At 40.9% G+C, this 18,423-nt stretch overlaps 1 protein-coding gene across 1 annotated transcript in view; it reads left to right on the top strand.

Annotated features, from left to right (window-relative positions):
- Nucleotides 1–18,423, top strand: part of MYT1L (myelin transcription factor 1 like) — a 361,678-nt gene that overhangs the window by 319,195 nt on the left and 24,060 nt on the right. Inside the window, exons 15-17 of the mRNA XM_069974064.1 lie at nucleotides 1,899–2,132; nucleotides 7,623–7,744; nucleotides 10,695–10,763. Coding sequence (XP_069830165.1) covers nucleotides 1,899–2,132; nucleotides 7,623–7,744; nucleotides 10,695–10,763 — 425 coding nt within the window. The remainder of the gene's footprint in view (nucleotides 1–1,898; nucleotides 2,133–7,622; nucleotides 7,745–10,694; nucleotides 10,764–18,423) is intronic.

The following is an 18,423-nucleotide window of genomic DNA, read 5'->3' as shown; positions in this document are numbered from 1 at the left end:
TGGATTATGCACAATCTCAGGTCTCTAGTGTAATGAAAAGTCAAAAAGGAGCTGTGGCTCAGCGCCTGTGCGGCTTTTTGGCATGCCTCACCACTTCTTCCTCCTCCCTCATGAATAATCAATGCTGTCCAGCCTCCTGCTTGCTCCACTGTCCGCCAGTGCTGATCTGCAGTGAGATATAGCTTGTGTTGGATCTGTGGTCTAGCAGTAATGCCTCTGTCTAGGGACCAACAGCAGTTTGTTTTCTTTGGTTCGATTGCCTGAAGGAAATTAAATATAGTTATACATTCTTAGTTTTTTGAAAAAAAAAAAAAAAATATATATATATATGTATATATTTCATTTTATCAGGGTAATCAAACCAAAGAGAACAAACTGTTGTTGGTCTCTAGACAGGTGATTTACCCCAACAAAGTCTAGGAGGTTCAGTTATTTCTGATTGCAGATCAGTCCTCTGTTGGCAGTTACTGACTGACAGCATGAGCGAGCAGGAGGCCAGCAGCATTGATTATTTATGAAGAAGAGGAAGGAGAAAGGGGTGGTGGGGAATCAAACCAATAAAAACAAACTGTTGCTTATTTTTAGACAGGTGATTTACCCCAACAAAGGCTAGGAGGTTCAGTTATATCTGATTGCAGATCAGTCCTCTGTTGGCAGATACTGACTGACAGCGTGAGCGAGCAGGAGGTCGGACAGCATTGATTATTCATGAAAAAGTGGGAGGAGGAAGGAAGCGTGCTAGAGTGAGCCACAAATGCTCACCCACAACTCTTCTTTGACTCCTTATTACAGTAGGAGACCCGAGATTGTGCATAATCCACTCTATGGACAAATTTACAAAAGGTACCGTGCTTACAAGGGGTTTGCAAGCTAGGCATTACACAGTTCCCATTAAAATCAAGAATTTGTCTGTGTACTGTAAGATAGTACAAGTCCTATACTATTTAGTATTACCCTAAGTAAAGGTATAAAAGAATGATTTGGACCAAATAATGAGCTGCTGGCTGGTCTCTAGACAGGTGAGTTGCCCCTAGACCACAGCTTCAACACATTTGGGCTCAGAGATTCAACTATATCTGAGTGTTTCTTTCAGACATTAACTGTCTACATAGGACTGGTCTGCAATCAGAGACACTGGCTGACAACTGAGTGAGCAGGAGGCTGGGTAGCATTGATTATTTATAAAGAAGAGGGAGGAGGAAGGAGTGGTGAGGTGTGTCAGAGTGTGGCACAAACTCCTCTTCATTACAGTAGGATTGTGCATAATCCACTGCACGGACCATGCTTGATAGGGGACTGACAGCTACAGTATACTGTCAGCACCTTAGGTAGGGTGCAGGAGCTGACAGATTCCCTTTAATATTTTCCTACCCCAAAAAACTATATATTAATCTGTCCATTTCCTAGGTGATAGATTCCCTTTAAAAACGACATGGTATTTAAAGGTGAATATTCACTTTAAGGTGACGCAAGGAAGGTAAAAATGCATAAATGTCAAAAAGAAATTCATAATATAAAAATGTATTTTCATTTACTTTATTATCTTACATTTGCATGCTTGGCATGGCAAAGGATTATATGCATATTTCAGGTGAGGAATATTAAGAACAGAGTGCAATAAGACTCAAATTTTAAGACGCTCTCATAGTTATCTAAAATTGGAAAAGACATGCAGCAGCGGTGAAGAGAATCTCATTTTTCTCTTTCACATTTCATGCCTGCATGAAAGCACCAAGCCTTACATAAGTTTAGGCCGCTGTGTGTGGGCACTCGATCACGACTCAATGCAGGAATCTACAGGAAGCACATAATCCAATAAAAGCTTAAATAAAAAAAAATTATAATAAATTAAAAAATAGTGAAAAGCTAATTTCACAATATTCATCCATTCCTTTCAGAATCCTGACATTGATGTGGATGAAAATGGAACACTGGACCTTAGCATGAAACAAAGACAACGAGACGGTTGCTGCTCCATTCTAACTCCATTGGAACCAATGTCACCGCAGCAGCAGGCGGTGATGAATAGCCAGTGTTTCCATATGAATGACAGTGACTGCTGGGACTTACCAGTAGACTACACTAAAATGAAACCCAGGCGGATAGATGAAGATGATTCCACAGACATTAATGTAGGTTTTACCCATATGAGTATCAATATAGCTGTTTGTATAGCCGTGTGCTAGCATATACTGTCTCTAATATCCAGGTGGCGCCATTCCATACACACATGGAGGCAGCCACTTTGTGATCTTAAGTAATACAAAAAACTCTGAATTCATGAGACATTAGGCATGGCCTAAGTGGCTGTGGTGTGATTGGTGAAGAATAAGGAATAGCAGCATAAAGTCTCATCATTTAGGTTATTAAGAGCTTCTATATATACATTAACATACCAAAAACACTTAACAATATAGAAATAAGAATAATGCAATATATAATGTCATGTGTTCATGGTATCAGGACTATAGATTATAGCAACTCAAGCACGTCCATGGCTGTATCCATGTTTTCCAGAACTACATCCAACTCCTGCAGCCACCAGTAATCAATGCCGAACGATCGGACTTAAGCATGCTCCAGTTGCGCTCATCTCTAATCAGGACAAATAGATGTATAAAGCACCTTAAAGTGTCGTTATAACTTTAAAAATCTAAATCAACAGTAGATGTGAAATAAAACAAGTTTGCAATTTACATTCTTTTTTTTTATTTTTTTATATATATCATGCTGTAAAACAAAGGTGAACTTACCAGAAATTCAGGTCCAGTCTCCTGAAGGCAACTATATAACAGCTATACTTACCAGAAATCCAGGTCCTGTCTCCTAAAGGCAGCTATATAACAGCTATACTTACCAGAAGTCCAGGTCCAGTCTCCTGAAGGCAGCTATATAACAGCTATACTTACCAAAAATCCAGGTCCAGTCTCCTGAAGGCAAATTTTCTGACTTGTGCTGGTTGGCAAAAAAAAAAAAAAAACAGACTAAACACAGGAATTCCGGCCAATACAGAGAGTCATGGCTCAATGTGTCCATCAGTCACATGACTGCCTTCTCTCTGTGAGCTCTCAAATGGCCTAGGAAGCATGGGACTTCCTGTTTTCTGACTCTGAGAAAAAAAAAAACAAACAAACAGAAAACAGGAAGTGCCGTGTTCACCCTGATAACTAAAAACAAATAATATTTAATGTAAATTGCTTGTTTTACATCACATCTACTGTTGATTTAGATTTTGAAAGTTATAACGACAGGTACACTTTAAGGCTATGTTCACACAACGTAAGTTCCGCGGTAATCACACCCGTTGTTGCAACGGCCATGATTAGTACGGAACTTACGTTGTGCTGCAGGCTGACACTCCGGCCGGGATCCCTAGCGGCGCCGCAAGAAACTGACATGACCGCAGAAAACCCTGTCAGTGCACACTATGGAGCGTGCGGCTCCGGCAATGGAGAGTTCTGATGCAGGCGCGCACGTATGCGCTCGCATCAGAACTCAGTGGCGCTAAAGATAATTTTTTCTGAGACCGGACGTTCCGTGATCTGGCCGAGTCATAGAACGGCCAGTCTCTTACAAGGTGTGAACATAGTAACCTATCACTCATCCACAGAGTAGAGGTTAGGTGTCAGGTGTCAGGTTAGGTGTTGTGGGACATCCAACTGATATGATCTCTGTGATCTTAAAAACGGGGCCCCAACATCTTTGTCTTAAACAAAGCGGGGACTTATGCATATATGCCACCTTCCATTCATTCTCTAAAGAGCTTCCAAAGATAGCCAAATGGCATACCCGGCAGCTCCATAGACATAAATGAAGTAGGGGACCCATTATGGAGATTTCAGGGGGCCCAACCACCAGGACACTTAAAATACTCTTAGAAAATAGATAATGTCTCTCTTAGATAATGTCTCTCTTTCCCTCATTTTGCCTCATTTGAGTACAGATCAGTAGTCTAAAGGCCCAATCTACTACTGCTGTACTGACTCCAATATCAAATCAGTACCAGAGCCCCCACCTATCATGTTACTGTATATGACTATTGACTTCCTATATGGCAGAGGGGTCCTTGTACAACTGTTCCCTCAGCACCCCCTATAGCTATGCCTCTGATGGTTGATAGAGAGTTGCTGCCAAAAAGTTGTAGCTGCGAGGGTGGGAATTGCTTGTACCCTTACCTTGTACCTGTGGCTCAATGACTGACTGATACTGTACTGCCTAAAGGAGAGGAAAATTAACATAGCAGCAGTGACGTGTCATTTATTTCTTCAGACTATATATTTAACCTCATTTTCAAATACTAATGTATATATTTAGATGCCTAGGAGCGTTGAGAAAGCACTTAAATGCACAAGGGCTCAACAGTTGATAAACCCCATTGAAATCAATGGGAGACTTAAGCATTTAGCAGATGTCCTCTGCTCAGCAGAGCGGAGAGTGTCTGGTTTTTTCAAGGCACATTAGAACTCCGGTGGGATGCCGCCAATTGTCAGCATCCTGACGGAGTTCTAATTTGTCTTGCATAAACTTGCAACCCTTTTTTGTTCTAATTGTTGTATTTTTTGTCTAAACATCCCTTCAAGGGACAAAATATACAAGAATTAGAAAGAAAAAATGAAATAGATTTCTGCTGGAAATATAACTGATGGACATTAGTTATTGAAGGTGTATAGCCACCTTTACCCGAGCACCGAGCTTGACATTAATGCCTACTTTTTATTTAGTAAAAGTAGTAAATAGAGATGAGCGAACCGGGTTCGGGTTCGAGTCCATCCGAACCCAAGAGATCGGCATTTGATTAGCGGTGGCTGCAGAACTTGGATAAAGCTCTAAGGTTGTCTGGAAAACATGGATACAGCCAATGACTATATCCATGTTTTCCACATAGCCTTAGGGCTTTATCCAACTTCAGCAGCCCCGCTAATCAAATGCCGAAAGTTCGGGTTCGGATGGACTCGAGCATGCTCCAGGTTCGCTCATCTCTAGTAGTAAATCATAACAATATCTATATAAATATAGTGTGGCTGTAATCACAAATACTGTTAACATGCCATTTATACCACTCAATGCTGAAATAATTATATCCAAAAGCCAATAGTGTAATGGTGTTTTTCTCACAACCAGGTGGACCCAACAAGTGGACGAAATCTGAGATGGACTTTTGTGACTGTTAGATCAAGGTCACAAATGCTTATTGGTTGCAGTGCGACTTCATTCAGTTATCTTAGCCTCATCACAGTGCACTCATTATTATTTTTAGTCATGTGATCCTGCTGTGGCCAGTATTGCTGTGTTGCCTCACTGGGCAACACAACTAACAAGAGTGTGGTGCCACACCATCTAGGTGATGTAGTTCCTCTCAATGTTCAGTGAATTCTCGACAAAGTGTATCTAAACAGTGATAGGCTATAAACCTGGCCCACTGAATGTATATGGGTTGGTCCAATGCAAGGTACAGCCAATGTTATTTTATCCTGGGGGTGAATGCTTCGGGATTTATTGTACATACACTTGGCCGTGCACTCTGAGATCCAGATGCTACACTGCTCAGTGTGCAGGTGCAAGGAGTCTGACTTTTAAAAGGTGCCTACTCTATACATACCTTGAATGGGGTTACACCATTAGAGTACCATGCCACCAGTCAAGTCAGGAATGGGTCTATACTGATGTCAAAATAAGAATTATAGAAAATTACCAAAGATATAACTCTTAGAAGGTGGGGATGAAAAATCTAAAACACCACCACCATAGTTAGTTATATCAAGACTAATTGTCTTCTTTAGTCTCGCTCCAGTGAAATTGAATACAGGATACTGGCCGTATATTAACACGAATACATCTTGCATGTGTCTTAACAATGATAATCTACATATTTGGACTTATTTTTGTCTCGGAGGCACTGTGTATGCCTACAGCTAACACTATGGAGGAGGGAGAGGAGATGTGACTAAGAAAATGACTAATGTCTTGTAGGAGTGTTATATCTTTAGTTATACAGTATGATACATTCTTATGCTGAAAGTTTTCCCACACGTAAACCATTCGGAATAGGGATTAACTGCTCAAATTTATCAAGGCTCCTAACCGCATATGTTCTATGGAACCTAAAAAAAATGGTGCCTAAAATGTTTTATGCGGTGGGGCTTAGCAAGAGGGGTGCGGGCTCCCACAGCTGGTCAAAACTTGTAGTGTACATCTACTCTAAGGATCTTTTCACACCAAATCTCCCAACACATATTGCGAAGGTACTAGAGATAAGTAACTTTCGAGCTATGGTCCACCCAAACCAAAGGTTGGGGCATTTGATGCAGAAATTAGATGCGGCCATTGGTCATAGGCTGTATTTTGCAGCCACCGGTAATCAAATACTGAATGCTCAGGCTTAGATGGACCTGACTCTAGGTTCACTCATCTCTAAAAGTACCTATAGGCACCAATCAACTGAAGGTGTTATTTTCCAGTGGGGTATACATTGGTGTTCTGTTGACTGGACTAGCACAGACCTTTTTCTCTCCCTGGACACCAGTGAAAATAATTATCTTATTGTTATCATAGATCTCCACTTTGGCCAAACCTATAGAAGGTGTGGGCCAAGTAATAAGTGGGTTCATCTTTTCTCAGGTATATAAAACACCAGTGTTTAGCACATCTCACAATACTTGTGATAGTATCACGTGAAACTGTCAGAATTACGCTGTAAAAATCTCGCAGGTATGTTGGCAAAGTGTCATTGATAATGGTATTGCTTCCAACGTCTCAGGCCATGACATAAGCCCAGGTTTAGTGATGGTGGCCGTCAATCTGTGGCTGTGAAGCTATTGAGAAACTGCAACTCCCAGGATTCCTTAACAAGCCCAAGCTTCATAGAGGCACCAGCTGGTTGGACCTAAAGGGGATATCTGGAGAGCAGGAATGGTCCTACCTTGTCTACTCTCCAGGTCCACTTCCCCCCTCTGCAGATAAGAGGGGGGCAGGAGCACACAATGTCTTAGGGACATCAGTACCATCAGGTAGCTATTGGTCAACTCCCGCAACATGCCCCCATCTCCCCCCTTCCCTCTCATCTGCTGAAGTATCAGCACAGACAGGCAGAAGAGTACCCGAGAGCGGGCAAGGTAGGACCTTTCCTGCTGTATCCCCTTTAATCGCTTCCCATTGTGTTATGAGAAGATTAAAGTTTGGGGTTACTAGTCTTTATGCGTCTATACACCCTCAATTACATCTGACAGCAATGTCTTCTGTACTCTCCATACACAAGAACCTTCAGCAGGGCTGAATGCTCATGTTTTCCCTGTGGGGAAGGGTAAACCGCCACCAGACTTTACTGGCGTTGGCTTTTCCTTCTGAGAGGCCATGAAAATCCATCACACCCAACCGCTATCTCCACTGACCATATACCTTATACTGTTATTTCATTCTGTCCACTTCATTAAGGTACTACATTATTGTTCACTTTCTGATGATGACACTTACGTCCATGGGTTGTGTCTGGTATCGCAGCTCGGATCCATTTGTGCAGCTGAGGCTGATAAAAACCCATGCACGGATGGGGCAATGTTTTTCGAAGCAGCCATGTTTTTCTAATCCTGGACAGCTCCTATAACTATCTATCTATATTTTTGCAGCATGATGATCTGGATCCATTCCATGATGCCCTCGATGACAGAAGGTACCCCGGTGAAGTTACAATTCCAAGCCCTAAACCCAAATATCCTCAGTGTAAAGAGAGCAAGAAGGACTTATTAACGTAAGGAATTTATGATTTCAAAGAACTCTTTATTTTCAACACGCTTTCTCTGTATGTGTGTTCAGCAATCTGACTGTTCTGATTTTTATACCCATGTTGGTACTTACTAAGATAAGCTTTTGTAGTCCCTGATGGCAGCTATATCCTATTTGCTCATCAAAATAAATGTCACCAATACTACATATTGGTAAGGTATTGCAATGTACAGTAGGTGTAGAAGCCTCACTCCTATAAACTGACTCCAGCATCTATCACTGCAGATCTCTTATAATCCACTGGTTGGTATGGGAGTGCCAAGACAAGGGCCTTTTACACAGGCTGATTGTCGGGCAGGAGTGTTGCTAGAAATGCTCCTTCGGCCAATAATCATCCCATGTAAAAGTAACAGCGTTTAGTTGAAGAGCAGAAAAATTCCGGATCCTCGGCTGATCACATATTTTGGGCTGTTGCAAAATGTATTGCTATTGGCCGCAATGTACACAAGAGATGTCCAATAGCAAAGGGAGACTTTTCCCAGATCAGTTTTCAGATCACACAAGCAGTGCATACATGCCTTCTATGCTGCTGTGTGATCCAGCATCCCGCTCTCCTGCTCTCACGTCCCGCTGTCTAGTCCTGTTCTCCAGCCGCTACTGTATCTTCAAGCCACTACCTTCTCGAGAATGATTGACAGTTGGAGGCGGCCAAAGATCAGGACAGGAGAGCAGGAGAGTGGGATGCCAGATCACACAGCAGCACAGAAGGTATGCATGAACTGCTTGTGTGGTCTGGAAACTGAGAGCATGGATATATGCATATCTGTGCTGTTAGTTTCCATGGCCGCATAAATGATAAAAGAATCACCTGTGCGGCCTGGCCCGCTTAATTTATCGTGCTGTGTATTGACACTGCAAACGAGTGCCAACCACGCATCCGCGCACGTCCCCATGCACACCTGGCCAGACTGAGCGTGTCTGTGTGTATACAGGGATCAGTATAGTGATTCCCACCACTCACAGAGTACATTGATTACCTATACTAAAGACAGACCACTGATGTAAAATTATTTTACTTCTTATACTTTCTGAACTTTCCGCTTGATGCTTCTTCTTATGTTTCTAGTCTTGTGAGATTCCATATTATCAGGCATTTACTGTTATTGATAAAACTTGCAGACTATGAGAATTTCTGCACTATAGAACTAAGAAAATTTCTATTAATTAAAAACTATTTTCATTGGAGAAAATTCCCAAAAGAAACAAAAATATTTTTAAAAATAAATAATACAAAGTCTGTATCTGACCATGGTTGGCTCTACCTCTGCCCCCATATCCATTGCTTTATTATCCTCTTTGAATCAGTTTCTTCTGACTTCAGTAATAAATATCCCCTGCTGTGTGACTATAACAATGTACACTGCACTTACATAAAGCCATCTATTAGTGACTGAGCCATCCATTTGTTTACGAGGAGCATTTATCATAGCGGTGCCGAGTCACACCAGTATACCGTCACTGCCCTACATACATGAATAAGAACAATACCTTTTTTTGGCAGTGGAAAGTTTGTGAGAACCTATTTGCACATTTTGAAGTCCATTGTGTCGTTCTTCTCCCTTTTTTTTTTTTCATATGGTCGATCACAGACCCAAGAGTTCTTGGCATAATTGGTAACGTGATATTGTGCTGTATAATATATGCATTTTACTACAAGACCTTTACCCTTTGTAATATTAATATGCCTAATGCAGCCAGTTTCTGTTACTACATACTGGATAACTGGTTACAGTCTGGAAACCATCAGTAAGCAGGGTTGGTCACCATAACATTTTTCTGTGTATTTTTTATCTTTTTTTTTTTTGGTGAAGAGAACCTATCGTCACTTTCTTACTGCCTCAACAAGTCATTAAAGCTGTCAATGGGGGCCACTAGAGATGAGCGAACCTTGAGCATCCTCAGGTTCGTCTGAATCTGAGCGTGCAGCAATTGATTTCCGTTGGCTGAAGAAGAAGATGGATGCAGCCCTAAGGAGTCCTGGAAAACATGGATACAGTCATAGACCGGATTCATACATTGTATGACACTGGCCGTTCTATGATCCTGCCATGGCACAGAACGGCCAGTGTCAGTGAAGTTCATCCCGGCCGGTACTGCTGTACCGGCCAGATGAACTACATTTGTGCTCCCGCATCACATAGCACACAATAGAAAGTGTCATGTCAGTTTTTCGTGAGGCCGGTTGGAATCCCGGGTGGATCGTATACTATGTGTATACGCTCTGGCCGGGATTCCATTCATTCTATACAATGTATCTTTTGCATTAATAACGGCTGTTGTTGCAAATTGCAACAATGGCCGTGATTTATGTAAAAGATACATTATGTGATGGCTGTGTCCATCTTTTTCAGGATTGCCTAGGGCAGGGGTAGGGAACCTTGTCTCTTCAGCTGTTGTAAAACTACAACTCCCATCATGCCTGGACAGCCCATACCCCTGCCCTAGGGCTACATCCAACTTCTTCATCCATCAATCAAATGCTGCAGGCTAAGATTCAGATGAACCTGACCGTGCTCAAAGTTCGCTCTTCTCCAGTAGCTACTCCATGCCCCATTGGCTTTGGTTAATAGATCGTTCCCAGTTTGGGTGTGAGGAGAGATTTCTCAATCAAGACTGGTGGGGCAAAGAGAAGCCCACCATGGACCACCTCAATGACTATTGGTTCAGGCAGCTTGGAAGGTTCCCTTTAAATGTGCTTACAAGGTTGTTCTATTTACGTATCAGAATACTTATACTTACAAGATGTCTCCCTGTTCTAGAGAACCTGCAAAGCTTTCTTGGAGTAAAGATGGAGTTCCATCCCCCAGCCCTGTATCGATATACCCCAGCCTAGGCAGAGTGGCTTACTGGCACCTGTGCCCAACTATACCAGTCTTCTTACCATGTCTTCTTTTAACCCCATCCTTTTTTTGCAGTTTGTCTGGTTGCCCACTGGCAGATAAGAGTATTCGGAACATGATGGCCACTAGTTCACAGGAACTCAAGTAAGAAGCCCCATTTTCTCTCCTTCTATTGTTTGCATTACGGCTGTATGGTATCATTAGTGAGTCTCTGCATTACGTTCATCCCACATGATGTCTTCCGAGCTGCTTGAGGTTGTAGAAGTAAAGGTACTTTGAGCAGTACTGTGAAATTGAATGTAAGCTTTATCTAGGGTGTCATAAAGCTTTGTACTCGCTACTGACTTCATTTCTCTTTATTTCCATCTGTTTTACTGTCGCTCATATAACTTGTCATTATTCTATCTGGATTTTTACTTTTCTTTAAATCAGGGAGGTTAATACTCTCTATATCAAGTAAATAAAATGCCCCAGAGTACCGCATGAGGCTTACATCACACTTCCTATCGTAAAAAACTGTCTATTCAGCGCTGCTGTTAAAATCTTCATTATTTAGAGAGTATGTATCATTTATAAGACGTCGGATACATAGACCTTATTAAGTTTATTGCCAGACTCTCGCAAAGTCAGAATGCGTGGCATGGCTTCCAGTTCAGACTATATCCTGCATGTTAAGTAGTCATACCCATCCCCTGGTATTGTATTCCACTGCCTTCACTTATAAACATCCCTATAGTGTCCTCTCAGCTTGATGCCAACCCTAATAGGGCTATTAACATAGTGGGGTAGTCTTAGCATGGTAACTGCATACATTTTTAAAGGGAAACTATCAGCGGGTTAGACGCATCTAACCTGATGCACTCGAAGCACTGAGGATGAGGGTAAGTTTCTGATCTTCATCCTCGGCGCTATTTTCATGCATTTATTAGTTAAATCCATAAGTTAAAATGGCGGTTTTGGTGCACTACTGGCAGTCCCACCCCAAGTGCACCAAACAGCCTTATTAGCATACGGATTTAACTATAAACTGCACAAAAACAACCCAGAGAAAGATGGAAAGAAATTTACCTTCATCCTCAGCGCCCTTTGTGCAATAGTGAGGGATCAGCTGTAGAGAGGAGAGAACCAAACTTCCTGAACCAAGATTTGTTCCGAATCATTTAGTAATTGGCTGAGCCATCGTGTTGTCACTCTCCCGCTCAGCCAATCACTGAATGATACGGAACAAACCGCGGTTTGGGAATGGTGAGTGACAACCTGCGCAGCCAAACACTGACAAGAATGACAGCCAGCTCAGCCAATCACTGGACGTGGTGCTGCCCCATCTCAGTCAGGAATTGGCTAAACAGGGTTTTGGCAGCTGCATGATACACCAGAGAAGAAGGAAACGGGGAGCAGGACAGGTAAGTATAGATGAGCAAATTTTATGAACTGCGCTAAAACAGCCAAGCACCAGTAATTGTTTAGCTTTATTTTTTTTAAATAGCTGATTATATTTTTATTCCCGAAAAATAGACATTCTATTTTATTGTATTCTATATCATGATATCACATCATAGTACAATGTATTACAATGTATAAAGATGAGAAAAACCACTTACTCTCTTAATTAATATTGAACATTGTATAAACATTCTACATATTCTACCATTAAATAACCCTCCCCCCTCCCCCCCCCCCCTTCTCCATCATTCTTCCTGAGGACACTGAGAAGACAAAATAAACAAAACAAAAAGAAAGTGTGATTCATTAAGGTTCAATACAGACGAACCTGGTGAACTGAGCTTTTCTAAAGTTCGCTCATCTCAGCTGGTTTGACCCTTCTTTTGGAATTAGCTTTAACTTCAAGTCATTGTATAACTTTGGAAGCCTTGAAACATGACCTGCGATTTAAACCAAGCCAGGCAACTCTCCAGAAGAAAAACGTACTCATCTATAGACGGCTGTTTTGGAATTGTTGCCCCTCATCAGTACAGAGCAGGGTGATGGCTAGCTGCAGAGAAGTTCTATCCTTTCAAGTCAGTGTGGTGGGGCCACAAATATACCTTACATATCTTTCTTCCCACAATTCCCAGAGGAGCAAGATTGGCGTATAAGTCTCCACACGATTTTACTCCTTTAGCCCGAGAATTTTAGTATTTTTATGATTACTATTTTCCGTCTCACTGTCTATTTTTATTAATAATTTTAATTCTGGTTTCATTTTAGCCACTAAGTCTTGTAATCCTCTTACGCCTCTGTAGCGCTCACTTCTCGGAAGTCTCTTTCGGCTATGTTCACACACCATGAAGATGATGGCGGTATTTGTTGGATAATAGCAAATAACAGCTGTTTTTTTTTAAAACAACAACTTTGTTTCTTATTCTAACTGCTGTTATTTGCTGTTAAATGATGGCTATCTAACAAAAATGTCTGTCTTCTTGATGGTGTGTGAACATAGCCTTATTATCATCATAGTCAGGATACCAATGAAGGCATATACCAGGTGTAAAGATAACAGAGGATCCACTCAAAATACTGTAGATTATGAGAAATGCTCACCTCCTTCACCTGGCTGCACAGGTCACAAAGAATGACCACACCAGTCCTTGTGGTTCACCTCTACCACCTACCCACACAGATCACAGAGCATGACCACAAAAGTCCTTCTGGTTCACCTCTACCACCTACCCACACAGATCACAGAGCATGACCACAAAAGTCCTTCTGGTTCACCTATACCACCTACCAGCACAGGTCGCAGAGCATGACCACAACACCCTCAGTCTGTAGCCCTTGTGGCTGCTGTAAAGCATATATCTATATCTAATTAAAAACACAAGATAACCACCAACATTATCATGGACAGAAAGTAGAATAAAAACATAAATTATAAAATAAAAACAGACATGAACAGAGTAGGTATCTTATTCTGATAATTATAAAAGAACGGGTGAGGAAGAAGAGCATTAAGTTGCTTTCACCCACCCCGATAAGATTATCACTTCTCGAAGATGTAGAAAACTGAGAATCTTTATCTGCTTTTCGAATTCTATTTATAAAAAGGAAGCGAGATTAGGAAGCGGATCATTAAATATTGACAGATTCTTCTTCTGGCCTCTCTAATGTGACTGAGCCCAACACATAGCATTAATAATGCCAAACATGTAATACCCGCTGGTTGATAATTGCTCAGTAGTGATTACAGTCGGTGTGTCGGGAATGCTGATATCATGATGCCCTCTCTCTATAATGGTGAGAGCGATAATCAATATAAGATTCAGAAGGAAGGGAGGATATTGTATTTGATGCCCGCTGAGCTGTAATCCAGTCTGCGGAATATCTTGACCTTTATGCTATACGATGCACAGGCTTTTCTCCTTGGTATATGTTGGATTCCTAAATTAAGAGTGTAAGAAAGTCTTTCCTTTGTGAAAGGTTTTCTTGCTTTCCTCTCATTGTATCCCAAACTAGAGAAGTTGGATGCAGCTCTAGGGAGTCTGGAAAAACATTGATATATGATAGATAGATATATATACATATATATATATATATATATATATATATATATATATTTTTTTTTTTTTTTTTTTTTTTTTTTTTATAAGCACAATGTAGCAAAGTGAGTGAGGATAACTGTCAATCACTGATTGCCATGGCTGCAGCGCTACTGACACTGACAGCTTCCCCAAGTGTAATGTCTGTTCTAATGCTAACATACAAACTGTGATCCCAACACAGTTACATGTTTCTGGCAATACTGACCCTCACATAATGTATATTCTAATGTATGTTAGCATTAGCACAGGCATTACACTTGGGGGAAGCTGTCTGTGTCAGTATCGCTGCAGCCTCGGCACAGTGTAGCAGAACAATCAGTGATTGACACTTATTCTCATTGGCTCTGCTACACTGTGCTCCTCTGCAATGCTACTGATACAGACAGCTTCCCTAATTATAATATTGATTCTTATTCTAACATCAGGGGAGGCTCAGTATCTGCATGCAGCGGTAATTGCAATATGTAATTGTGCTGGGACCAGGGCTTGTGCAACTCTGCAGCTCCCAACACAGAACCACAGTAGGATGAAAGCATCACCATAAAAGACACAGGGCATGGAAGCTTGTCATAGAAATGCTATTGGGTCTGGATCCTGGCATTTAGAGTTAAAGGGAACCCGTCACCATGAAAATACTATCTAATCTATCAGCATCATGTCATAAGCAGAAGAAGCTGAGTAGATTGATATTTAGTTTTATGGAAAATGATTTAGTGATTTAGCTTGTGACTTTTTTATTAAAATCTCTGATCTTCCATTGCTCAAGAGTTTTCTTAGGAGTCCACTGGACTCCTAAGAAAAATCCACTACATCCGCCACTACATCCGCCTAAGCTAAAAAAGTAAATGCACACTGCTCTTACTCACCGAGTCCCCCTGAGTATTTTGAGCCGTCTCCTGTCTTTCTAGCTGCTGCCATTCCTGAGTTACAAGCATTTCTAAAAGTCAATCAATATTCAAGATGGCACTGGCCAGAAAACTACATTTCCCATCATGCATCTCTCTGATTGGTCTGTACTCACCCCCTTAGCTTTCTTTTCTGCCCACTGCTGTCATTACTATTGCACAGTAAACACAGGATTGTTTTTTTCACTGATTTTGCATTACACCAGCCCAGTATGTATTCCTTACTAGCTGATAATGTAGCAGAGCTGACACGCACATGGTGAAGCTATGTGCTGCATTACGAGCATCTGTTGTAGTGTAGGTTTAGATCTCTGCTTGCTGACTGTGAATGAAAACATTCTAGTTGCATAAGAACATCCATAACACTTACAATATGCAGAGCCTGCATTCACTGACAGCAAGCAGAGATATAACTATACCTTTTCATATTACAGAAACCTAGGCTCAGGGGCACATGTAAGTCTAAGGAAGCAGCACAGGTGCATGGAGATGTTGCAGATGATGTCTCCTGGGGGTCGGGTTACCAAGTCAATAAACAGCTAACCCAGCCCCCAGAGAGGAGATCACATGTCCTGTCTCTACAATTGGAGGGGGGGGGGGAGTAGCAGAGCGCGATCAGAGTTGACATGAAGGAGATGAATTTAGACGTCCAGAGCAGGTAAATATGAGGGGAAAATAATGGGAAAGGGTGCAAGATAGGTTATACATGTATATTACACATAGGGTGGTATTGGGAGGGAGATTGTTTAAAATATAGTTTTGGTTACCCGGAGAACCCTTTTAAAGTTGTTGCCTGGTGTTAGACCAGGGATGGGGAAACCTTGGCCCTCCAGCTGTTGTAAAACTGCAATTGTAGTTTTGCAACAGCTGAAGGACCAAAGGTTCCCCTTCCTTGCATTAGACAAAGCTTTACTTTTTTTTCTAAATACAGCGCCACCCCTGTTCCTAGACTGTATTGCAGCATTAACTTGAAGGCTGCAATACTAATCCAGATAATAGACAAGGGTGGCGCTGTTGTGCAAGCTAAAAGAAGACCCTTTCTGCTGGCATTCCTCCTAAACTTCCTTATAACCATCGGAGATGGAATTACAGGTTTTACCCTTGGTCAGTGATGTCTCCTCCATTGCTGACCAGTAGATGGAGCAATGCAGAACAGTCCCATCATACTTTCAAGTTGTCCGAATCTTGCTGTTCTACATCATATAACTTAAACCTTGGTACCTACACAGTGACCTGTAAAATAGATGTTCTATTGAAATCCTCCAGCAATGGCGCTAAGAGTACAGCAACACCTCTCCTTACACATCAGGAATAGGCTCACATCATAACTTCACGTTACACTTGAGGATAAGGGAAAAAACGTGAAAATGTTACACCAGGAGTAACTCTCCGAGCTCCCGTCCATGCTTATGTCATCCTCATCTCAGCTCATTATCACTTTGGATCATTTGCATAAGAAAACTTGTGAAATGAAGATCTCAGGAGGGAATACTTTGCCAATGTCTGTTACATATGATCTGGTGTTTAGCGATAACACCTCCCAACCCCAAATGTGACGTGTCACAATTATTTTCTGCTTATTTATGTATCTGATAAATTGACAGCTGGTTTTCTGCAGTTCTAGATTACATAATGAAGGATGCTTCGGTGGAGCGCTGCTGCCACCACCAGGCCACTATGGGGATAGACAGTCAGGAGGATGCGAGCAGTTTAATCACACATAGGCACAATTGGCCATGATCACAAAGGGGAAAGTCTGGACTAAAAATAGTACTATACAATAGTATATATATATATATATATATATATATATATATATATATATATATATAAATATATATAAATATATATAATAATTTTAATATGGAAAACAAAAAAAAATAAAAAATTGGCACAAAGTGTTGCACCGCACTGAAGAAAATCCATTAGTTGATATTATGATCAGAGATGGAAACATGGACGAATATTTAATAGAGAGCCATCATCTCATACCTGATATCTGTTTGCAAAGTAAAATAAATATATAAATAAATAAATATAAATATATATATATATATATATATATATATATATATATCATGTTTTCCTTCTAAGTTTGAGTTGTCGAGGTGGTGCTGAGCTGCAGCATTCATACCTCCTCCCTGCCCTGCATTATTGATATACAAGGTTCAGTACCAGAAACTGAACTCTGCATTTCAATTATATAGGGCAAAGAGGAGGTATGCACGCTGCAGCTCAGTACCACCTCTACAATTCAAGCTTTTTTTTTACTTTGCAAACAGCCATCCGTTAAGATATCTCAGATCCCGGGCTTACTGACAATTTTGTAATACACTTTAATTAAATATTTTGGTCATGTGTTTTAAAGGGGTTGTCCAGCGAAAATCTTTTTCTTTCAAATCTACTGGTATCAAAAAGTTATATAGATTTGCAATTTATTTCTATTAAAAAATCTCAATCTTCCCATACTTATTAGCTGCTATATGTCCTGCAGGAAATATTTTATTTTCAGTCTGACTCAGTGCTCTCTGCTGACATCTCTGGCCGAGAAAGGAGCTGTCCAGAGTAGGAGAGGTTTTCTCGGAGGATTAATAGAACACCGAGACAAAGTTCCTGTCTCGGCCAGAGATGGCAGCAGAGAGCACTGTGTCAGACTGAAAATAAAACAACACTTCCTGCAGGACATACAGCAGCTAATAAGTATGGGAAGACTTGAGATTTTTTTATAGAAGGAAATTATAAATCTATATAACTTTCTGATATCAGTTTATTTGAAAGAAAAAGATTTTTGCTGGACAACCCCTTTAAACCTAGCCTATACTTTGTAACACCAGGGGGCGCTGTTTGCATTATTTCTTTATCACTGTTATACTGGCCAAAATCTTGACTCTTTCTTCATTAGAAAAAAAAAAACACAAAATAGGCTAGACAAAATACACAAAAAAAAGAGGATAGGCCATCAATTTTAACAACTGCATAACTCCTCGAAGGCAACCAGTGTATGGTATAAAACGTTAGGCAAGTCTATGTTCCACCAAGGCTCTGGGGCAGTGTGAAAACTTTGCATCAACCTTGACTGGTCTAACGCTAATGAATTGTGAATGGGGTTGAGCTGCAATACAATACACAACCTGAGGACAAGGATGGCGCTGTTTTTAGAAGAAAGCAGCCATATTTGAGTAACCCTTTAATGACTGTTTCTAGAGGTGAATGACTAGAATATGAAGTACATGTCTGATGAATTTTCCTTTTGTGAATGTTTTTGGAGGCTCACTGTTGGGCGCTCTATATGAAAAATCATTACGTCTATGACCATCTTAAAGGAGACCTGTCACTGTAACAGACCTATTAGACATAAGG

The sequence above is a fragment of the Dendropsophus ebraccatus genome, chromosome 6, assembly GCF_027789765.1.
Source record: "Dendropsophus ebraccatus isolate aDenEbr1 chromosome 6, aDenEbr1.pat, whole genome shotgun sequence".
Lineage (NCBI taxonomy): Eukaryota > Metazoa > Chordata > Amphibia > Anura > Hylidae > Dendropsophus > Dendropsophus ebraccatus.
This window is presented reverse-complemented; position numbering and strand designations above follow the sequence as displayed.